This window comes from Sus scrofa, chromosome 13 (assembly GCF_054392235.1).
Source record: "Sus scrofa isolate SSC_HxYL_T2T_F1_AM1 chromosome 13, Sscrofa_HxYL_maternal_Yorkshire_Landrace_v2.0, whole genome shotgun sequence".
NCBI lineage: Eukaryota > Metazoa > Chordata > Mammalia > Artiodactyla > Suidae > Sus > Sus scrofa.
Genome location: NC_139395.1, coordinates 221,550,353 through 221,574,242, shown reverse-complemented (window position 1 = coordinate 221,574,242; position 23,890 = coordinate 221,550,353). Strand labels below are relative to the sequence as shown.

Below are 23,890 nucleotides of genomic sequence, written 5' to 3'. Positions count from 1 at the left end.
CCTGGCCCCGGGGACCACCAGGACGCACCTCCCTGTGGCAGCGATGCCCCCGGAGCAGGTGCCCAGCCCACCTTCTAACTTCGGCCGGACGGCACTCAGGCTCAGCGGGGCCCGGGTTTGGGAGGCCCGACTCCTTTGTGGGCCGGGAGGGTTTCCTTTCCGTCGGCGACCAAGACCCTGGTCACCGCCCCTGGATGTCCACGAATCCTCCCTTGACTCGAGACGTGAACGCGTCAGCTTTGGATGTTGAAAGGATTTCCCCAGACTGTCGCTGCTCCAAGTCCAGGCCGTCCGCCCCTTGATTTGGCCAAAGCCACCCTCCGGCACTCTGTCCCGTGAGGACGGACGAGGTGACGACGAGCCCCTGCTGGCGTCGGGCTGCCTGGCTCGGCCCTGGCCCGCTCCTCCGCTGCCACCGCCCTGGTCGAGGCCCCAGGGCTCCGGGCTGCGCCCCCTCTGGGCTCCTGGACGTGCTCCTTCCTCGGCTTCTGCGGCTTGACTAGCCGGAGGGCCTCCTCCAGCTCCACGCTGTGCTCCGACCGACTCCCCTGGAAAATGCGCGGCCACGCTCAGCGAAAGCTACCAAGGGCTTCCCTTCACTCTGACACAGACCGACTGCGGGGTGAAGACGCGGTTGGGGAAAACGCGTTAACATCAAGCAAGATGTTTTAAAATACACCGGATTCTCCCTACCGTTTTCTTTCTTTTCCTTCCTTCCTCTCTCCCTTCCTTCCTTCCTTCCTTTCTGTCCACTGCACCCTCGGCACATGGAGGGTCCAGGCCGGGGGATAAACCAGAGCTGCGGCCGCCGGCCTGCGCCACGGCCCCAGCAACACGGGATCCAAGCCGCACCTGCGACCTGCACCGCAGCTCACGGCAACGCCAGATCCTTCGCCCACTGAGCGAGGTCAGGGACCGAACCCACATCCTCATGGATCCTAGTCAGTTTCGTTCCTGCTGAGCCACGACGGCAACTCCTCTACCAACCATTTTCTAAAAATACGTAAGCAACTAAAGCCGTCAACATCGTTGAAATGTTCCTTTTCAAATACACTGGGACAAAAGAATCCCCGACTCAGACCCTTTATCTTAAAGCCAGGATTGGCTCGTACAGGCTGCAGTCTTGGGTTCATTTAAATAGTGACGTAGGAGTTCCCGTCGTGGCTCAACAGTAACGAACTGACTAGCACCCATGAGGACGAGGATCCAATCCCTGGCCTCGCTCAGGGGGTTAAGGATCCGGTGTTGCCACGCGCTATGGTGTAGGTCGCAGATGTGGCTCGGATCCTGCGTTGCCGGGGCTGTGGTGTAGACCAGCAGCTACAGCTCTGATTTGACTCCTAGCCTGGGACCCTCCATGTGCCGTGGGTGTGGCCTGCAAAAGACAAACAAACAAACAGCGATATAAAAAACGGAAGTGTTCCCACTGTGGCTCAGCAGATAAAGCACCCGACACAGTGTCTGTGAGGATGTGGGTTCGATCCCTGCCCCGCTCCGTGGTTGGAGGATCCGGCACTGCCGTCAGCTGTGGTGTAGGTTGCAGACCGTGCATTGCCGTGGTTGCGGTGTAGGCCAGCAGCTCTCTCTCTAATTCCATTCCTGGCCCAGACACGGGTGCAGACATGATTAAAAAAAAAAAAAAGGAACCGCCTGTGCAAGATAAGGCTTCTGAACACTAGTTGTATGTGAAGTACTCAGCAGGTTATTTCATCAGGCAGCACTGACTAGCCCCTGACAGCCTGACAGGGCCGGAAGGCAGCCCGTGAGGCTGTCCTGGGCCGGGTTCCGCCTGGCGGGAGAGCAGGTGCACTGAGAGCTGTCCGCCCCCAGGCCAGCACTCGCCCACTACGTGCCCTGGCTGAGATGCTAGCTCTATGGTTTTGCAAACTTGAGCTGAAAAATGGCACGGAGATCCCGGGTCGTAGTAACGATAAGAGGATCTAACTGCAAAAGGGCAAAACGACCCACGCTGAGAACTTCTTCTCAGAGCGTGTGTGGCACAGCACGTGGGCCACACCTCATCCACGTGAGTCAGGACGTCGGCGTGAGGTGACAAAATGCACGACTCTGGACCTTGGGTCCAGAAGCTGCTCCTGTTTTCAGGATCTGCTCCATCACTGCTTGTTTATTCATCTCGCTCCAGACAGAACTGCATCAGGCAGAGACTGCCTCGAGCTAGACGCGACCTGATAAACCAGTACCTTCCTTGCAGAAACCAACTTCTTCCCGTTTACAAACCCGAAGCCTGGAAAAAGAGCCAAGGGCTGGGCCAAGGCCTCCCCTGGCTCCCTCTCACCTGGCTCACTGCACGCACGCCCGCTCGCCTCCGACCCGCAGGAGCTGCAGAGAGAAAGGGTGACTCTGCTTCTCGGCAAAGCGATCAGAACGGGATCAGAACGGCGTCTTAAGACAACACACATCAGAGCAGTCACGCCTCATCTCCAGCCAAGGCCACAATTTTAGACGCACTTTAAAAAAAAACCCAATGTCTGGAACTCCTTGATGGCCTAGCGGGTAAAGGACTCGGTTGCCGTGGGCGGGTTCCAGCCGTGGCCCGGGCAGTTCAGCGTGTTGTGGGGGAAAAAACCAAAAAACTAGGGTTTGCTGACGTTGTCTCTCGGCATCAGCGGCTGAGGAGTTAAAGCCGACGGCGCCTCTTCGAGACGCCAGGGCACCGCTCGGCGCGGCACAGAGCGAGCTCCCGAGGGCGCCCGGCAGGATCGCTGACGAGGCGCCTGCTGCTCACTCTGTCAGAATCACTGGAGTGTCACCAACGACCACGAAACCCGAAGACGCGCGTCTTCCTCCTGCAAAGCCAGAGGCTCACCGGCGCGGCCCGGCGCGGTCCAGGGCGGCGCAGCCGGGTTCTCAGAATGGGCAGAGGTCACGGGGACCCTCGGGGTCACCAGCACCCTCGTCAACACCTGAGCGTCGTCTGTGACACGGGAAAGCAGCTGTGGTGACATGAGCTTTAGAAAAGAAAACACCCATGAAGCCGGTTTCTGCTTTTAATTTTTTGCTTTGATAAATCAATTGCTTCACAAAAATCCCTTCCAAAGACAGCAACCCAAGAACACATGGTTACAGGATTCACATTTAAAGACTGTCAGTTCGGAGACCGGACAGAGCTAACGGGACGGAGGACTGCGGAGGATCCGTCACTGGCCCCGGGGCGGCCTCCCACGGCGTCCGGGGTCTGAGGAGGACGTGCCCGGCCGGCTCTCTCGCCGGGCCACGCAGAGGTGCCAGCGGGGCCCTCCGCGCAGGGTGCGGGCACGGGGCCCTGGGCGCTGCCCACTCCAAGCTGTGGCCGAGCCCCTCGGCTCAGAAACGGGGCCGAGTGAGGCTGCCCGGCTCGGCCCCGCTGCCCACTGCCCCTCCGCGGTAGAGCTGGTGACATGAGGACCTGGGGCCCGAGACACATTCAAAAGCATCCTTCGTGGGGAAAGGGTTTCGCCAGAGCCAAGTCGAGATGGAGCCTGATCACTCAAACGCAAGCCCGGTGGGCTCGTCCTCTCGCGGGGCCCTTGGGAGTCAAGGGCTGGGAGCAGGTGCTTATCAGGCGCCCAGGGACACTGGTGCCCCGGGCAGCGGTTCAGGAGCCCAAACCGTCTGCGGTCGGGCTGTTGAAAGTGCCTGCAGTTCCTCAAGGGAAGAGGTTACGGGAACCCCAGGCCGCGTCCCGGGCCCCTGTCTCTGAGCACCCTTCTCCTGTCCCTCCACCGTGTAAGAATTCAGGGCTTACGAGAGCCGATCTCAGCTGGAGGGGCACGGGCCGCACCACCGCCTTGACAGTCCACCCCCGACGGCCCCGGGGTCCACACCCCGCCGGGGAGACACCACCCCCGGGGAGTCCTGGTGCTGGGAGGGTCCCCACTAACCTATAGCCGGGCAGAGGGGCCGAGGGAGGGAGGAGCTGGCCGGCCAGCTTCCCGGGTCCTGGCCTTCAGTTCTAACTTTGTTGGACTTAAATGATCTTTTAAACTTCTGTAGATTTGACTCAAAGTATTAAAATTAATATTGTCTAATATCTTAAACAGTATTAAAGTTGTTCAGAAATAAGGACACACAGTAGCTGCTTAAGAGGGTTACTTTCCTCCCCAAGGAATCCATAGTCAAGTTTTTCCTTTAAATTTCCTGAAAGATTTTAAAAGGAGTTCCCCAGTCCTTCCTTCTTCCTTCTAAGGTATCTGGCAAGTATCCTCCTATGACTAACTTCAGGTATTAACCATTTGGGGGGGACTCAGTTCTAGAAAAACATCTGCTCTAGCTCCAAACATGCCCCACGCAGCCCTGGCCACACCAGTCCCCGTGGCTCCATCTCGGGACCCGGCGGCCTTCCCGACGGCGCGGCTGTCCTCGGGGCCCCGCGGGGCCGGGCGTCCCCTTCATGCCTGGACAGAGCTCTCCTCTGGGAAGCTAGGTGTGCTGTGTCCTCGCTGAGAAAAAGCTCAGCTTGGAAGTCAACCAAGGGGCCACGCCAAGCCCAGGACCACACCCGGCTGCTCTCGGGGTGTCTGGTCCCCGGGAAGTCCTGAAACGCTCCCAGGTCGGACGTGACCGGGTCAGAGGGCAGGCTCTGGAAATCCCAAAGAGCAGCGACAGGGCAAACCCCGCCACCGGGACCAGCGGCGGCCCGAGCCCCAGCGGGAGGCCGCCCAGGCCCCGCTCCTTGCGTCCCTCCGTGGCCCGTGATGACGTACCAAGCCGAGGGGCTGCCCGGGCCCCGGCTCTGAGCCAGGGCACAGAGGATGCCTTAGATTCGTTTATCATAAACACTATGCATAACATACGGCTAACTAAAAATTCTAAAACAGGATCCAGCTGACATGGTATACCAACCATGTCACTGTAGTCAAGTTTAAGTTAGACTCAAGGACGCTGGTAGGAGCTTTTAACTGGTGACTGGCTACCATTTCACTTAGCTTACCCAAGTCCCGTTTAGTCGGTTTCTTTAGATGTGTTTCGATCAAGTGTAAAATGCAATCTGAGCATTTACGTATTAACTACAATTTGAAGACAGCAAACGTTCATTAAATAGCTGTGTCTCATTTACCGTCGTAAGAGAACACCACCACCCTGGGAAGGCAGAGGGCCACGGAATCCTAGCTAACTTTGGGCAGGTTCGTTAAACTTGGCCCGTTCGGAACATCCAAACCGAGACGGCAGGCGTGTGCTGTGTCTTCTCTGGACATTTCATCCTCGAGAGAGTCATAGTCAATTCATAATGAATTTATAAAAATAGCTCTTTATCCAATAATTCCAGCAAGTTAAAAATAGGAGTTTCTTTTCATATATAGCAAATGACACAGGCTCAGGGGCCATCAGGGACGGTAACCACGTCGAGTCACCTACATTCGCCACCGGGTCACACTCGGGTTATTGGTGTGTGTGCTGTTGCCCAGGTCACACTGGCAGTTCTAAGGTGCAGAAGCTTCTTTCAGATCCATGGGCTACACAAATCAGTCAGCCCCCGGAGGCCTGCTGTAACCACAGAGCTAAATGAAAACTGCATAATTCTCGGAAAATGGCAGCACTAGTCCTTAATCTAATCGGGGGTTTGTGGGCTGGGGGGGGTGTTTGTCATTCATCACATTTTTAGCGTTAAACCTTTAAAGAATTTCCTTAAAAACGCACACGCGCGCACACACACACACACACACACACACACACACACACTCACACACCCTGGAAGAAGTCGCTGCACCAGCAAAGACGCTCTTGAAGCTGACTGGGAAATACAAAAGTGCACTCTTCTAAACCTACATATAAAACATACGGGAGTAAAACTGTGTAAAATGTTTGCTGTGCAAACTGTAAAAAGTCAGGCCAGTCCGCGGGCGCGGCCCTACTGCAGGGAGTCGCTGTTCTCCAGGACCAGCCCGCCCAGGTGGCCGGGTGCCAGCGCCGCCCCGCCGTCCCCCGTGCTGTCCACCGACTCGTCCTCGCTCTGCTCCGCCATCATCACCTGCTGCACCGCCAGCGTGGCCCCGTCCGACGACAGGGACTGCAGGCTGTCCACGTTCATGGTCACGGGGGCGGTGATCGTCACGACAGCTCCTGCAGCACAGGCACTCGTCACCCCGCCGTCAGCGCTTGGGTCGGAACACGTCACCACTCACCCACCAAGCCCTGCTGTGAGTTTCTGGGGCAGCCCCGGGGTTTGAGAAACTGTCCAGAATCAGCCCCAGACCCTGTGCAGCGAAGCTCTCGGGCTGCAGAGGGTCCAGGAAGGTCAGGGTGGAAAGCCAGGGCCACTCGGAGGACATGCGACCCGAGGACACAGGAGAGGCCGCAAGACGAGCGGATGGGAGACAAGGCGGGGGTGAGGTCAGGGGAAGGAGGCCCGTCGGGGAGAAGAGAAAGCCCGGGACACACAACGCCCAGCAGCCGAGGAGGGGAAACTACCAGGCACCAGCCACTGCGCCAGGAAATGCCCCATGGTGCCCGCACAGGCTCGTCCGCACAGACCCACCACACTGACAAGGGGTGCGGAGTGTGCGGGGCGCACGGCCCCGGTGTCACAAGCTCAGGACAATCTTCAAGGAGAGGCACCTGTCGGCGCCCAGACGGCGCGTCTGCCCGAGGGGAGCGGGGCGCGCACGGAGGGGGAGCAGCACTGTCTCGAGGCGCCGGGAGGCCGGGGTGAGGAAAGGGGCACCGCTCACTGGATGCCCTGGTACCAACTTCCTTCCCGACAGATGCATGCCGGCTTTTCCAAGAGCAGGAACAGAGAGAGAGACACACGCCTTTCTAACGAGTCCTCCCCCACCCCCGACACCTGCGGGACACGGACATTCCCAAGCCAGGGCTTGAATCCAGGCTTCGGCTGTGACCTGCGCCCCAGCTGTGGGGGCCCCGGATCCTTAACTCACTGCGCCGGGCCAGGGATCGAACCGGGGCCTCCTCAGCGACCTAGGCTGCTGTGGGCGGACTCTGAACCCACCGCGCCACAGCAGGAACTCCCCAATCCTTTAATTCTTGAATTAAAAGAGCAGATGGAAACTGAAGATGCAAATTAAGCATGAGTGGGAGACGCCTGCCTAACAAAACCCAGATGATGAAGCCAAGCGTGAAGCGCCCAGCTCAAGACCCCAGGTGGAAACAGGGCGACTGGGGGCCGCCGAGAGGTCCCGGCCCAGGCCCCGCGCAGCCCGGGAACACCGCGAGCCTGCGGGAAACCACCCCACGCGGCAGTCTCAGTGTCCGGGGCTGACAGAGCCGGGCCGAAACCTCCCTAAGGCACAGGCCGGGGCAGGGCCCTGCTCCCCAGGCGCCCCTCTGCCGTGGCACAAGCGGGCCGGACCGTTCGCCAGACAAGCACTGCGGCGGCAGAGCACAAGGCGATCAGACGGGGCCAGCCACCTGCCAGAGCGGCGCCCAGGGCGACTCGGAGCCACGTGGGGACGCCCGGCCCCGAGAAGGTGCGCTGCCCCGTGCGTGGCAGCCAGTCAGAGAGCCCGGCAGGCCCACGGACAGGCGAACTCCGCGGTGAGAACTCCGTCACCAGGAAGCAGCCCGGGGCTGAGAGCCGCTAGAAGCAGCCGAGCAGGGCAGCAGGGCGGGTCCTGCCCTGTCTGCCCTCTGCTCAGACTCAGGGACACCCAGAGAGACATCGACTCCAGGGACCTCTGGACAGTGTCCCCACACGAACAGCACAGGGATGGGACGAAAGGGGCGTCACCGTCGCAGAGGAAGAGCCCGGCAAGCGGATGGACAAAGAGAAACTGTCCGGGACGAGGCAGAGGAAAGGCTCCAAGCCCGGAGCAGCCCGGCAGCTGTGCGCATTCAAGCGCCACCGGAGCCCGACAGTCCATCTGGAGAAGCACCGGCCCCAAGCTCTCCTGGCGAACACGGTGCCCCGGCAGAGAAAGAGGCGATCGGGCCGGTCGGGACGCGCTCGTAAGGGCACGTGCCTCCCGCACAGCCACCGGAGTGCGGCCAACGCACACCCAAGGACGGGGCCTGGGACGAGGGGACGGGCTCAAAGGCAAGAAGCCAAAGCGGGACAAGGGCCGCAGGGACAAGACGGGCGCGTGGCAGCCGCCCTCCCCCACTGAGGAGGGAGAGAAACGGACAGGAGGGACCTCGCTTGGGGACTGGCCATGAGCCCGTGTGGGAGGCAGGCCACGTCTCCCGCACGCGTGGGCTGTGTGTCCCCCTCCCAGGCCCACTCCCGCACCCCTAACAAGCTTCCAGAACCAGCGTCTGGGGCCAGTGCCCCACATTCAGATGCGGGAAGATGCCCGCCCGCCCGCCCGCCCGGGGCCCAGAGCATCACCCACGCCCGCAGGCCCGCCCGGCCGCGAGCCTACCTTCTGACATGGTCAGCTCACTGGTGGCTGGCTGGGCGGCCCCCGAGGCGATGGAGTCGGGCCAGAACCTCTGGACAGGCCTGTTCTGAGCAGTTTTTTTCTTTGTTTTCGGAGTCTCTGAACAACTAGAATCCAACATCGGCTGCAAGATTCGTCTTCTGGCGTTGATGAACCTGAGCAGAGGAAACCTCGGGGTCACCACGGCCCGGGCGGAACCCGCAGTGGCCCTCCCGACAGGCCAGGTGCCCCCACACCCCAAAACATAAGCCGGCGTCCCGTGACGAGAGGCGCTCACGAGGGTCGGCGTGTGTACTATCTACGTGTCCAGAGAGACAGGCTGCTTCTCGTGTAACCGTGTGAATAGAGGCTCTCCCTCACTTTGGCTGAGTCCACGTCTGTGAATCTGACATTCACAGCGACACGGATGACACTGCCAGAGCTGTGGACGGGGCTGACCCTCCCTCCTGAGGAAGCAAAAGCACGTACCCCGCAGTCTTGCGGGGAGCGAGGCCTCGCGGGGGTGTGTCTCTATCTGGGCCCCAAGTGCGGACAGATGTCCAGCTCTGAGGCTGCTTAACTTGAAAATCCCGAGATTCGAGCACATCTGTGCTTGCCCTTGGCCGTGGTCTAACAGGACAAATGAAGAGGCTGGCTTCCTGCAGACTTGGCCTTCGGCCCCCGCAGCGCAGGGTGAGGACGGCGTGGGGACGTCAGGGCAGCCCAGCTCACCGCCCGCCCCAGGTGGCGCTGCTTCCCTCCGCTGTCTCTTAACCTTCTCTGTCCGAGCTACCACGAGCCAGAGGCGTATGCAGGTGATGGGTGTGCCCATGCTCCCTCCCAGATGTCATTTTTGTAAATATAAAAGGAAAGAAAGTCACAAAAGGTAAAAATAGCTACAAATATTAACTCTAAGACTTTGGAAACTTTAGAATTTATAAAAGACATGTATTGACCTGTTACTAATTTTATAATTAAAAGTTGAAGTCTGGAGTTCCCGTCGTGGCGCAGTGGTTAACGAATCCGACAAGGAACCATGAGGTTGTGGGTTCGATCCCTGGCCTCGCTCAGGGGGTTAAGGATCCGGCGTTGCCATGAGCTGTGGTGTAGGTGGCAGACGCGGCTCAGATCCCAAGTTGCTGTGGCTCTGGCGTAGGCTGGCAGCTGCAGCTCCCATTCGTCCCCTAGCCTGGGAGCCTCCAAGTGCCGCGGGTGAGGCCCCAAAAAGACAAAAAGACAAAAAAAAAAAAGAAAAAGTTGAAGTCAACCCTTCTAGATACAACAATTCCCAACCTTGACGCCGTTCGGCGATGTGACTGCCTCCTCCACGGTCAGGGTCCGAGTGTCCACAGCGACACGGGCCCCAGCACCGGAACAGAGCGTTTCGTTCGCAAAGCAAGCGCCGCCCTGGGCCTGTCCCTCTCAGGTCCCCACGTCCTGTGGGTGGCAGGACCGCCACGGGCCAGCCGGCCAAGGCACTGCCCCCCTGAGCCCTGCTGAACTGGTGATGCGGGATTCAAAGGTGGGGGGGCGGCGCGGGGGCGGCGGTCAGGAGCGCTCACCTCAATGCCCGCCGCCCCGGGAAGCATCCGGGTTTGGAGTGGGGGTGGGGTGGGGGTGGCAAGGCCTGGAGAAACACGTTTCTGTTTTTCTTTTTATGGCTGCACCTGTGGCAAATGCAAGTTCCCAGGCCTGGGGCCGAACCAAAGCTGCAGCTGCCGGCCTACCGCCCAGCCACAGCCCCGCGGGACCCTTAACCCCCGAGCGAGGCCAGGGTTCACACCTGTGTCCTCGAGGCCACTGTGTTGGGCACTTAACCCTCTGAGCCACATCAGGGACTCTGAGAAGCACATTTCTGCCCAAGCGAATGGGATGGAGGCCCGAGTCCCCCGTGGGGCACTGACCAATGAAACCCCAAGGGGAAGGCGTGTGCGGACTGAAGCCTGGGTGTCCTGTCCCCAAGTCCGGCTCTGATGGCCGAGGAAGGCTAGTTAAAGAGCCCCTGTGCTGTCAAACGTCCCCGCTTGTCGGCGCCAGTCAAGCTGACCGGCAGCCGCGGGCAGCGGGCGCGGCTCACCAGTTGTTAACTTGGAGCAGCGTCAGATTCGTCTGAGCCGCGATCTGTTTCTTCTCGTCTTCTGTCGGGTAGGGATGCTGAAAACAAGGAGAGTCGCCATGAGCTTCGGTTGTACAGAGGGGCTCGAGAGCGCACGCGCAGGCAACCGAGAGGCACACGACTCAATAGCCGCAGCGAGACTGGCGGCGGCGGGGCTGCTCGCTAAACCTGACTTCAGCCTCGCAACGGGATCCAGAAATGCCTCAACAGGACGGAGCTGTTCTGCCGGCTGCCCCGGAAAGCCCGCTGCGGTGGCCGCTGGCGAGCCGGCGTCTGCGGGCGCGGGGGGCACCGGGGGGCCCAATGAGCCCGCGACGCGACCCGGCTTCTGCAGCGCCTCCCACGTGTGAGCTGAGGCCGTAACCCGCCCCCGCGCAGAGCAGACACACGCGAGTTCCCACCCTCCGTGAGAAGCAGCACGCGCGGCCCGTGTGCCCGCCGGGGCCGTGCTGATTCTTACAGTCACGGGAGCTCAGTGCCACCACGAGGAAGGCGCGCAGGGGCTGGTAACTCATGAGGGGAGGGGAACAGGCTGGCAGGCCGCTCCACGCCTGGCACACGCAGGGGATGTGTTTCCCGCACGGGACCTGCGAGCAGAAGCTGAGCCTGGCAGGCCCGGATGCCATCGATGGGGTCTCAGGGACAAATCTCTGCTCCATGAACGGGTCTGTCGCAAAGAACTGAACTGGGGGCAGGTGTGCGTGGGGGGGGGTGCTATTTACTCTTTCTTTCATACATGAAAGAAAGAAATAAAGATTTCTTTCTTTTTTTGTCTTTTTGCCTTTTCTAGGGCTGCACTCACGGCATGTGGAGGTTCCCAGGCTAGGGGTCAAATCAGAGCTGTAGCCGCCGGCCTCCACCAGAGCCACAGCAACAAGGGATCCGAGCTGCATCTGCGACCTACACCACGGCTCATGGCAACACTGGGTCCTTAACCCACTGAGCAAGGCCAGGGATCGAACCCGCAACCTCATGATTCTTAGATTCGTTACCGACTGAGCCATGACGGGAACTCCTGAAAGAAATATTTCATACCTAACCTATTCCACCTGAACAGAATTAAAGCGGAAGTGCATACGGACACACCTGGGAAACACTGTGGGTGGGGTTCCAGGCCGTCTACTAACGCGAATACCGCCACAGCCAGTCACGAATGTACTGGCTTCCAAAAAAAGCTACGGAGAAGCCATGTTTACACCATGCTGTAATCCACTGCAGCACCGTAGCTGGAAGAACAGTGTACGTGCCTTAACTAAAAAATACTTAATTGCTAAAAACACTACCTTCTGCAGCTTCAGCAAGTCTTTTTGCAATAGTCCCATCAAAGATGACTGATCCCAGATCATAACAAATAGCAACGACAAAGTTTTAAATATTGTGAGAATTCTCAAAAAGCGACAGAGACACGGTGTGAACAGATGCTGGTGGAAACAACGTGCTGGCAGGCCTGCCCCACGCACGCGTGGCTGCCACACACCTTGAACTTGTAAAACACGGGCATCCGAGGAGCATCTGAGAAGCACGCTAAAGCGGGGTCTGCCTGGATCAAAAGGCTTTTTTTTTTTCTCTTTTCACCTGCACACAGGTCATGTGGAAGTTCCTGGGCCAGGAACTAAATCTGAGCCACAGCAGTGACAATGCCTGATCCTTACCCCCTGAGCCACAAGGGAACTCCTCAAAACTCTCCAAAGTACCAAAAAGGAAAGTACTTTCTAGCTACAGTAATAAACCAGGTTGATTAGCATCTCTATGGAGCAACGGGTAAGCCATTTACTCTAAAACCTGCATGCACCAAAGGCCCTTGTTTTGCACCGACCAGGACCCCAGAGAATGAACAGTACCACTCAAGGGAGGGGGTGGGAGCTCGTCTGGATTTTCAGCGAACTCAGTATGTTGGGAAAGCCACGGTACACACACCGTGGTGATGATGCAACAGCTCAGATTTATCTCAGCGGCGGTCTGACTCCGGTAACCAACCAACAGGAATTCGCTTTGAGTCTCCAGATGAGCACGGGGCCCCAAGTGAGAGCTCACAGAAATGAAAATACTGTGCTTGTCCTTTAAAACCTCATAAAATGAAAAGCGGGCAGGAAACAAACCCGAAAACAAACCCCGAAACAGCAGTGACTGCTGCTACCAACATCAGGGAAACTACCAGAAGAGGATTTCCAAGAAACGAGGCAGGAAGAACAGAAAATGCTGCACAGAGAAAACACGCGGCACTTTAGCTGACCCTGTGGGCGAGGTCTGTCTTAGAAATTATTAAAACATTAAGGAAACGTAACAGGAAAACGGCCCTGCGCCGCCCCCTGTGCCCGGCCTGACCTCTGCCTTGCAGCCACCTGTGTGGGTCCCAATCAGCACAATACACTCAGATGCCCGCGTCGCCACTCTGCCACTCACCACCACTCCTCGAGCTCTCTGCCCTCGCGGGCCCTGTGGACTCGCCCTGCGACCCGCCAAGTCGCTGCGCCTTCCTTCGCACCCCAGCCACGCCCCGTCCCTGTGGCCATCGTCCCTGTGACCTCACCCACGAAATGCACGTCCTTGCGGCTCTCCAGGACAGCGTTCTGGACGGGGTCACACAGCCCAAGTCGGCGCTGTTCCTCTCCAGCATGGGGGCCGCTCACCCCCGGGGCAGAGCCGGCAGCCCGCCGCTCCCGGACGTCCCTCAGCCGGGGAGCCTGGCTCCAGGCAGAGCAAGGGAGCTCAGCAGTGACCAGGGCTGAGCCCCAGGGGACCGAAGACGACTGCCAGGTGCTGGCCTCAGGGCTCCCCATCAGGGGGAGGGTGGAGGCAGGTACCAAGGAGTAAATGCCAGCCTCAGCCTGGGGTGGGCGCCTGGGGTGGGGGTGTGAAGGCCTAAGGGGGTGGGGAGACCGCAGTGCAAGGAGGAGACCACAGGAGGCCGAGGCCACAGTGCGTGATGATAGCAGTGACCACAAGGGGCAGGTCCCGGCCAACTGGCTCAGCTCCCCCCAGCCAGTCCAGCCTGGCTCCCTGAGGGCCAGACCCGGCGGCTAGACCCCCGTCACTCCGGAGAGCCACTGGGGGTCACAGCCTCTGCTGAGGTCAGGGGCCTGGAGAGTGGGGCTCAGGTGGGTGACATCAGTAGGCCGGCTGGGTAAGGAGCTAGCCTCCTGGTGACATCAGTAGCCGGCATGTGCGTCCTGAGACAGGACAGCTTCCTGGAGACAAAGGGGGCACACAGACAAGGAGGAGAGCCAGGGCTGCCCGCTGCGCCAAACTCTACTTCAAGTTCGACAGCCACCTGCTGACCCCTCTGTGGACAAGCTCACCCCCACCTCGCCTTTCCAATCCAATATAAACACAGCGCTATTTCCCAAGGTTTTGCCCCAAGACACCTCTTCTCTGCCCACTTCTCTCCTTTCACCAGCACCGCCCCTTGTTTTTTTCAGTTTCTTTCTTTCTTTTGTCTTTTGTCTTTTTAGGGCCACACCCGAGGCATATGGAGGTTCCCAGGCTAGGGGTCCACTTGCAGCTACAGCCGCTGGCCTATACCACAGCCATGCCAGATCCAAGCCACGTCTGTGACCTTCACCACAGCTCATGGCAACGCCAGATCGTTAACCCGCTGAGCGAGGCCAGGGATCGAACCTGCATCCTCATGGTTCCTGGTCGGATTCATTTCCGCTGTGCCAAGACGGGACCTCCTGATTTCAGTTTCTTGAAGCACTGCCCATTTTGTGGTGACCCTCCCATGCTCAGCCAATGAGGACAGTTGGATTCTTCAACCAGGCCCCTACCAGCCCACTGAAGTTGATTTTTTTTTTTTTTTTTTTTGGTCTTTTGTTTTTTGCCTTTTTGTTGTTGTTGTTGTTGTTGCTATTTCTTGGGCCGCTCCCTCGGCATATGGAGGTTCCCAGGCTAGGGGTTGAATCGGAGCTGTAGCCACCGGCCTCCGCCAGAGCCGAGCCGCGTCTGCGACCTACACCACAGCTCACGGCAACGCCGGATCGTTAACCCACTGAGCAAGGGCAGGGACCGAACCCGCAACCTCATGGTTCCTAGTCGGATTCGTTAACCACTGTGCCACGACGGGAACTCCGAAGTTGATTTTTTTCTGGAAAATAAGCCAAGAAGAAAGCATCTCAGGAGTTCCCCGGTGGCCTTGTGGCTCAGGGTCTGGCGTTGCCACTGCTATGGCACAGGTTCAATCCCAGGTGGGGGAACCTCCGCGCGCTGTCGGCACAGTATCTCTGAGGGTCTGGCCCCGGGACGGCCCCTGCTCTTACCCCGATGTGCTGGAAGAGCCAGGACCTCATGACGTTGGTGGCGTGCTTGGGCAGAACCCCCCTCTTGTTTTTGGAGGAGCCGTCGTCTTGATGCAAGATGCTCAGGTCTTGGTTTAACTGTAACTGAAGCTTTTAAACAAACGAAAAACTCGGTTAGAAAGCGTACAGACGGAGGCTACGTCCTTGCAGCTTATGACCACAGGTGGCCGGACAACCAAGGCCCCTGTGGGTGAGTGACTCACTTATGGGCAGACATGCCGGAGCCCTGCGGCTCAGATACGCTCACTCTTCGAGGAGCGGGTCCCCCACTGTAAGTACCTAGCGTTTACTTGCTAAAGGACTGAATGGTATTAAGTGCTACCTGCATACTCACGTTTGTGTGCACAGGAAAAAGAGCTTTTAAAACTAGTTCCAAAAGCACCGAGACGGAAACAGAGCCTGTCGCCGGTGTCTGCCCTCATCTGACACGTGACCTTCTGCATGAAACGTGACATGGGTTTGGTTCCAGTGTTGCTTTTCTGAGCAGGAGTAAAGCCAACATGGGCTCACCAATAGGGAGAGTGACAGCGGCCGCAAGGCTCCACTTCCCAGATGCCACCAAGAAGCCCAGGGCCTGAGAGGGGACCCGCCCACGCCGCCGCTGCACTGCTGCACAGCCCGGGCCTGCGCACGGCAGCAGGATGCCGGGGCCGAGGAAACTGGGTGCAAATCCACTTAGGAAGCAGTGGGACCCCCGCCCCGCCCCCACCGGTCTCTGTGGATGAACCGTCCACCCCCCTCCCTGCAGAGACCGGGGGTCTCTTTCCCAAAGAAACAGAGCAGAGGCGGCAGACGAAGCCCTGCGGGAGGGTGGGAGGAGGACGGGGAAATCACACAAACTGGAGACCCCCGCCCCAGCCAAGAAGGCAGAGTCCTCCCCGGGGAAAGTGCAGGAAGGAGAGATGGCTGGCCGGCCGGCTGGCCGCAGACCCGGGAGGTTGGCCCGGGAAGGGCTGCCTGTTACAGCCCAGCACGCGACAGGCCATTGTCCCTGACACCGGAGAGCCTCCGCCACAGAGGGCCAACGGCAAAGCCAGTGAACGGTGCCATCAGAGGAGACAGCGCCCGGAAAGCACAGGCAGCGGTGCCCATCCCGGAGCCCCGAACAGGGTGCTGCTTCCAGAGGAAGCATGGAAGGCAGAGAAGAGCCTCAGAAATGAGAACCCCGCTGAAAACCTAACGGGGGGTGGTGGTGGGAGGGAGCCTCTCACAGGGAGACCCAAGCGGGCAGTGGGAGCACGAATCCAAACACACCAAACTCAAGGGACTCTGTTCAGAGGTCTGGTGGCCAACAGTCAGGGCTCCGGAACGAGCCTGGGCATGGGGGCGGGGGGGGGGGGGCGCTGTGGCAGCGAGTTCAGGAAACGGTCCGGGCCCCAGGACACCAGGGCTCCGCGGTGCCCAGTACGGCCAGTGAACCGGACCCGCACAGCTGGAGCAAAGGGAAGCGTCTTGTGAACGGGGGTCCGGGCCCTGCCGTCCACCGCCACGTGGACTGAAGCCTGAGCCCCGATAGCCGCCGGCCTGCAGCAGTCCCTGGACGGAGCTTGGGCTGAAAACCGGGAGCGAGGCCCTCTGTGCTCCGGAAAACTGGAAAAACGGGCCTTAGACAGTCAGACGAACGAGGAGAAGACAGGACAGGAAACCACAGCTCACGCTCGACGGCAAAGCGCCTGCGTGTCCAGGATGAGAGCAAAATCCGTCCCTCTGAGGCGGCTGAGTCCCAGCACAGCCCCTTCCCACCCGCAGTCTCGCCAGGCAAGAAAGGGGAAGACGTGGGAGCTGGGGGAGAAGGGCCCTCGGGGCGGCATGGACGGAAGGCTCAGGAACCCGTCGGACGCCTGGGACGACCAGGAGGCGGCCCTGGCCGGCCAAGCCACTTGGCAGGCACCATGGAGCAGGGGTTAGGGAATCCGCGAGGGTTCAGCCACGGAGGCCGTGGAAACTTCTCGGAGGGAAACGTCAAAACAGCCGCTTACTCGGGCGGAAACAGACTCTGCACCAGAAAGAGCGCTGTGATGACGGCGCTCAGCGGAAACCAGCAGTTCTTTCTGTCTTTTTAGGGCCACACCCGAGGCATATAGAGGTTCCCAGACCAGGGGGTGAACTGGAGCTGCGTCTGCGACCTACACCACAGCCACAGCCACGCGGGATCCTTAACCCACTGAGCAAGGCCAGGGATCGACCCCGCATCCTCCTGGATGCCGGTCAGGGTGGTCATCGCGGAGCCCTGACAAGAACTCCAGAAACCACCGCGTCGCGAAGACGCTCCCAAAGAAAACGGGTCAGCCGGCTGCGTCTGAACAAACAGGCGCCGGCCTGGGAGCGAGCGGGGTCCCCGGCACGACAAAGCCAAGCCCCACTAAGTCGAGAGAGGGGGCGCCCCTCAGAAACCAGGAGAAGGGGCAGGAGAGGAGGCGAAACGGCCTGACGTGGTACAGCCCGGGCGGCGCGGAGGGGGCGGCAGGGGAGGGGCCGGACGGCTGGACACCGTGGTCTCGGAGCCAGAGCAACTCGACGGGGAGACCTCGGCGGGACCGTGAGCTGCAAAAAGTCAAACAAGAGCCCAGACCTCAAACACCCAAACACCAGTTCTATGAATGACTAGACTCCCCTGGGATGGGTTGCTGCTGCGGCTCGGGTTCGAGCCCTGGCCCTGGCACCTCCATGTGCCGAGCAGCCAAAAAAAGACTACCTGGGGGCAAAGGGACGGGTGGAGGGAGAGAAAATCAGTGACCTCACTCCTGGCCACGTCTTATTTTCTCGGGAGAAACGTTTGTAAGCGAGCACGTACCAGGAGCCCAGCGAAGGACTCTTCAGGAGCGCCCAGCCCACGCCTGCCGGCACTAGGGCAGAAAGGGCCCCCGAGGCCGGGGCCAGGCTGAAGCCCCGTCCATGTGCATGTGCCCCACACCCCAGCCGGGCACTGGGAGGGACCCGCCTGCTGCCCCACCACCGCGACTGGCCGTGAGCACGCCGGCCACCTCGTGCCATCAGACCCAGGCACGCGCTTCCGGGGCAAACACAACTCTGTTGGTTTCTAACACGAAAACCGTCACCAGCGTCTCACCCTGATTGTCCGAAGCACAGCAAGAACCAGACTCGGGCCAAGTACGAAGGCAAAAGCCCAGGGCGGCCGGAACAGCTGCGACAGGGCCGTAGAGAAAAGTGCCAACATCCGCCTGGGCCCCAGCAAACGCTTACTCTCCCTGAGATACCCTGAGGGCCTGTTTCTCTGGAGCCCCGCCTCTGCGGCCCTGGCAGCACAGACGGGGGGGCTGCGACAGGGAAGGGACACTGCAGGGCTGCCAGGGCCACCGAGGGCCAGAGCAGAGGGGCTCGGGATGGCAGGCGGGGGCGAGAAGGGCCCTGAGAACAGTGTGCCTGACCCGAGCCCGCTTTACGCTCACAGCCTCTGTCGGCAGAAAACATCGGGGAGCGGGGTGCTCGGGGGATGGAAGCCAGCACTGGGGGGCCCAGGCGCCCCCACCCCAGGGCTGGGCCTGGGAAGCCACCTCTGTCCCAGGCCCGTGTGTGCCCGGGGGGCCTCTGCCTGCGCTGCCCTAGGCCTCTCACACCTGCTCCTGACTTAGGTCTGGTGGGGCCGGACCGCACCCGCACAGGCCAACGACAAGGCGCTGACACCGCGAATTGACGGCCCAAATGAGAACTGACAACAGAAACCTGCTTCGGACTTAAGCCTCGCTCTGTGAGGGGGGAGGTCCTCGGGGGGGGGGGCGCTGGTCTCATTTTACCACAAAGGCACAGAGGGTAGGACGGCCCTAAGGTCCCAGCACATCCTGGCGTCCCCAGCGCTGTCACTTCTCAGCACCCCCTCCCCCTTCTCAGCTGGAGGCCCCGGGCAGGCGGTTCTGCTGTGAAGCTCCAGGGGCCTGGGGGGGGGGGGGGCGTCTATGCCGCCTCCAATCTCCTGAAGCCGAGACGACCACACAGCCCCACGTTAGACTGGACAAGAAGGGCTGCTTTGGGGAGGGACGGGGTGATGGTTTTCCTCCTTCCTTGGGCGTCTCTGCACTTTGCCACTTTGCAATAACGAGGGAGTCAGAGAAGGAAAGAGAAACACCACCCGACGCCGAGACTAAGGGGGGACTGTCGCATGGAGTGAGCCCGAGACAAGCTTCGTGCAGAGGGAGCGGCTGGAGCCCAGCTCTACCCGAGTCCCCCTCCCGCCCCGCCCCTCTCCACGGGGCCCGCCCACGCACCTGGGAGTTCTGGATCCGGATCGTGCCAGGCGACAAGGCCTGTGTCACCACTTGGCCTTGGGGAGTGACGACTGTGACAGGCTGATAGACTGTGCCCCCTCAAAAGGAACCGGAAAAAGCCAATCAGCCTGAGTCATCCATGTCCATGAGGGAAGAATAAACTCTACGGCTTATGGGCTTTGAAAATCACTTCCAATGGTCACCACCCTGCTGGCTGACGGGCCGCTTCCGGCGGCTGGGCGGGCAGGGCCGCTGGCGGGCAGTGACCCTCCGTCCCTCGCCTCTACCTCCTACTTGCCCACCAACTGGCACAAATTAAAGGCCAAGAGTGTTAGGCAACAAATATCTTCATTCTAGTTTCTTTCTTTTTGGCTGCACCCGAGGCACGGAAGTTCCCAGGCTGGGACAGAATCCAAGCTGCAGCTGCGATCTACACCACAGCTGCAGCAACCCCAGACCCTTCAACACACTGCGCGGGGCTGGGGGTTGAACCTGTACCCCGCAGTGACTCGAGCCGCTGCAGAGACAAAGCCACTGGATCCTTAACCTGCCCCGCCACACCAGGAACTCCCCAGTTATGTTTTGATTCCGTGTGTTTTGGCTCCCCAGAGAGCTTTCCCTTTGCACAATTAGTTACGTGGGGGCTTCAGGGTAAATTCCCCCCCTGTGCCCCTTCCATTTTCACAACAGGTCTGTGTGTGCAACACATAAGAAAAGCCCAGGTGGGAAGGGGACTGAGGCTGGAGTTCCCTGGTGCATCTGGAACAAACACACTAAGGCTGCGTTTTCATTTCCTCGTCCTCAATTCAGGACACGACTTAAGATTTTCCAGGTGTTGCTAAGAGCACAATTAAAAACCATGTTATCTGAAAATTTCCATTGGTTTTGCTATATGTTTTCAACTCCTAGATAGAACTTTTCTTCCCAGTATTTTTCGATAGGGAAACCCAATTTGCATAGAACATTTGTTCCTGAGAATTAATAAGAATCGGGGGTTCGAAGGGCTCTAGATGGGGGCGCTCCTGTGTTGGAAACGGGCGCTCATGAAAACCGGTCTTTGCGCCTGCCTCATTCTAACACAGAGGACGTTTTTCTGCAAAAGCTCAAGGACAGTGTCCTTTTCTGTCCTCATACCTGCCACTGTTGCCATGGTGACGTTCCCCTGCTGCAGCGCGGACGCCGGCACCACGATTCCCTGGGGGCTGAGCGTGCCCGTGATGGCACTCTGGATCTGCTGCGAGGCGGAAGCACAGTGAGGGTCAGCAGAGGCCGGAGACCCGCGTTTAAGACGTCAACACTTGTGGCAGAAAGGCATCGCGCGTAAAAGAAGATGCTTGAGGCAAAGCATCGTCCTGTGACCAGGCTTCCACCACCCGCGCCACCTGCCCGTCGGGAACCAAGAGATACTGAGATGTGAGCTCCAAAGAGCAGTCTCAGTTTAGCTTCCAGAAGATTACCTTTCATCTCATCGGTGTACTAAACACACCCCACAGCCCCCGAGGCGACACTAGGGAGACGGAAAGGAGCCTTTTCCAAGCAGTTTGGCGCAGACTCTTGAGTTCCAGGAACCAAACCCTCCTGGACAGGACGAGCGACTCAAAAGTCATGCCACAGCCCGGGGAGTCACCCCTGGTGCCCACCCCTCCCACAGAGCACAGAGCACATTGGAGCCCCCGGTGTTCATGTGCGGGGGCAGGGGTTGGGTCCCGTCTGGCCCCCTGCAAGCTCCACGCAAAGGTCTGTATACGTCTCACGGGAGAGGCTACTCCTCTGAGGTCGGAGGGGTTTTCTGCGGCGCTGAATTGGGAGGTGGCAGGGAAGGGATCTCTGCACCGGGCACGGGGCACAGGGTCCGGCAGGCGGCAGGCACCTGGATATTTAGGCCGGTAAAGCGCCCAGGCCCATGTCCTCCAAAGGCAATTACCCTGTGGGCCAGGCCACTGATTGGAAGGCGCGAGCTCTGGTAGAGCAGCAGGTGTGCCAGTAAAAATGAAGCCATTCAACGCAGTAACCTAAGCTCCACCTCAAGAACCTGGGAAAGGAAGCACAAAATGAAGCCAAAGGAAGCAGAAGCAGGAACATAACCAAGATCCAAGCAGAAATCAATGAAACTGAAGCTAGAAGAACCAATGAGATGAGAAGTGACTCTGTGTAAAGATCATGACACTGGCAAGCCTCTAGGAAGACTGAGAGAGAAAAGGAATTTCGCCAAAGCAGGACCAAGACAGGGAGACCACGACAGGCCCTGCAGACGTCAAAGATGAAGGGTGTACCCGTGCAAACGACAAACTCGACACACAGACGCCACACAGACGCCTGACGTCTTAGACAGGCTCCAACGGGAACGGGACACTCTGAATAGCCCTGCATGTTAAGGAGACGGGAGCGGCGATTCTAAAACTCCCACAAAAGAAATCTCCAGGTATGGGAGTGTCACTGAAGACTCTGCTTTTAAGCAGTCAGAGAAGAACTAACACCGGTTCTACATGGCGCTTCCAGAAAATAAGAGGAGGGAACACTCCCCGGTTCATGTCATGAAGCCTGTATTATCCTGACGCCAAACCTAGCCCAGCCTGCACCAAAAAAGACAACTACCGAGGAATATCCCTCAAAATAGACACAAAAATGCTTAGTGAAATATTACTGAACAGAATTCAGGAAACTATGTAAGTAAAAAGAATTATGTGCCATGGCCAAGGGAAGTTTATTTCAGGAATGCAACGCTTGCTCAATGTTCAAAAAAATCAAGCAAAGGGAGTTGTCACCGCAACAGTTCAGGCCACTGCTGTGGCGTGGATTCGATCCCTTGCCAGGCAGCTTCCACATGCCCAGACGCAGCCAAAAGACAGGTACTGTAATGTACCACAATAACAGACGAGGGAAGGAAACTCACAGGAGCTCCCTACGTGGTTAGGACCTGGTGCTCTCACCGCTGCGGCCTGGGTTCCATCCCTGGTCTGGGAACTGAGATCCCACAGCAAGCCGCTGCCCGCCAGGGCCAAAACAGACAGGCAAGTCACACGATCATTTCAATCCGCGTGGGACTAGCGAAAGTAATTTTGAAAAAGAATATAAAGTAGGAGGAATCCGTCTACCCAATTCTGGGACCTAACAATAGAGCCCCAGCCGTCAAGACAACAAGGCCGAGACACACAGACGAATGCAGTGGAGCAGAGAACACAACGCAGGCCCACAAATGCGCCCAGCTGGTTTCTGCCAACAGTGCAAAGGCCATTCCAGGGGGGAAGGACAGTCGGCTTGGCACGCGGCGCTGGGGCAAACGGACAACCACAGGCAACAACCTTCCGAGATGGAGCACGGATTTAAACGTGAAATACACAACTTTTAGGAAAAACAGATATGAGAAATCTTTGGGATCTAAAGCTAGGCAGAGTTCTTACACCTGACACTGAAGTATGACTCATAAAAGGAAATTCGACACATGGGGTTTTGTCAAAATTGAAAAGGCTCAGCGTTCTGGCTGTGGCATAACAAGATCAGCAGAGACTCTGGAGCCCTGGGACACAGGTTCAATCCCTGGCCCCACACAGGGGGTTAAGGATCCAGCTGCAGCTGCGGCAACTGCAGCCTGGATCTGACCCCTGGCCTGGGAACTCCACGTGCCATGGGGCGGCCAAACATGGGGAAAGCAGTGTACAAAGTTTGCTCTACAGAAGACCCTGTTAAGAGGAGGCAAAGATAAACTACAGACTTGGGAAAAATAGTTGCAAATCATATATCCAATAAAGGACTACCTTCTGGAATACTCTCAAAGGTCAACAACAACAACAAAAAAAACCCAATTAGAAGACGGGCCAAAGACAGGGGCCGCCAATCCGCCAGAGGGCACACGGATGGAAAGGCAGCCGAGGAGACGGTCGGCAGCGTCGCCACAGGAGAAATGCTCGTTACAGCCACCGTGCGGCGACACCACACACCTGCAGAGGCGCTGAACACAGCGCGGCTTCAGCACCGAGGAACCTGAGCCGTCGCGCTGAGGGAGACCCGCGGACGTGGAAGAGCAAACACGGGATGACGGCCCTGGGACGAGGTGCCTACACAGGCCAGCTCCACAGCGACAGCAGGCAGAAGGGTGGGGGCAGGAGCTGGGGACGGGGACGGGGAGTGAGTGTCCAGTGGGCGCAGTGGCGACTGTGGTGACGGCTGCACAGCCATGTGAAGGCGCTTGGCGCCCTGAGCTGAGGCCAGCCACTCGATGTCATGTGCATTTTACCACAACTGACAAAATACATTTAGGGAGTTCCCGTCGTGGCGCAGTGGTTAACGAATCCGACTAGGAACCATGAGGTTGCAGGTTCAATCCCTGGCCTCGCTCAGCGGGTTAAGGATCTGGCGTTGCCGTGAGCTGTGGTGTAGGTCGCGGCTTGGATCCTGCATGGCTCTGGCTGTGGCGTAGGCCCGTCGCTACAGCTCGGCTTCAACCCTTAGCCTAGGAACCTCCATATGCCTCGGGTGCAGCCCTGAAAAGCAAAAAGAAAAAAAAAAAAAAAAGAAACACTTAAAAAAGAGAGAAAGACTGAATGGTACTCCAGCCTCAGACACCCAGGCTCCCGGGTCCAGGACGCAGACGAGGCCTCGCTTCCTTCGCTGCCTGAGGCCCAGGCGGACTCTCGGCCGAAGGCCGGGGTCAGAGACTCGGGGCCTGGAGCCGGGCAGCCTAGGACGGCCCCGGCTCTGAGAGGGCCGCTGGGCTCGAACAGCAGCGCGTTTTCCCTGCAGACGCCCGGGCCCAGCGTACCTGGGACTGGACGGGGGAGTAGGGGCTGCCGGGCTCCCCGCTCAGGAGGGTCTCGCTGTTCATCTTCGTCCTCAGACAGGCGATGTAGCGGCTGCAGAAGTCTTTGCAGAGCTCGTTCACCTTCTCCAGCTCGAGGAGATGAATACGCAAAACCTGGATGGCTTTCACCATCTGGAGGCAGAGAA

At 58.9% G+C, this 23,890-nt stretch overlaps 1 protein-coding gene across 50 annotated transcripts in view; it reads right to left on the bottom strand.

Moving 5' to 3' along the window:
• Positions 1 to 2,994: 2,994 nt before the first annotated feature.
• PKNOX1 (PBX/knotted 1 homeobox 1) overlaps positions 2,995 to 23,890 on the bottom strand; it is a 45,702-nt gene continuing 24,806 nt past the window's right edge. For 15 of the 50 annotated variants that reach the window (XM_084992223.1, XM_084992254.1, XM_084992218.1 and 12 more), the window contains 7 exons: positions 23,706 to 23,876; positions 20,081 to 20,180; positions 18,947 to 19,044; positions 14,685 to 14,813; positions 10,390 to 10,466; positions 8,316 to 8,488; positions 2,995 to 6,060 (listed from right to left, as the gene is read on the bottom strand). In XM_084992223.1, coding sequence (XP_084848349.1) covers positions 5,849 to 6,060; positions 8,316 to 8,488; positions 10,390 to 10,466; positions 14,685 to 14,813; positions 18,947 to 19,044; positions 20,081 to 20,180; positions 23,706 to 23,876 — 960 coding nt within the window. In that variant the 3' untranslated portion in view covers positions 2,995 to 5,848. Of the gene's footprint in view, positions 6,061 to 8,315; positions 8,489 to 10,389; positions 10,467 to 13,837; positions 14,513 to 14,684; positions 14,814 to 18,946; positions 19,045 to 20,080; positions 20,181 to 23,705; positions 23,877 to 23,890 lie in introns of those variants that run through there. The other 35 variants (XM_084992232.1, XM_084992228.1, XM_084992225.1 and 32 more) reach the window with 10 other exon arrangements.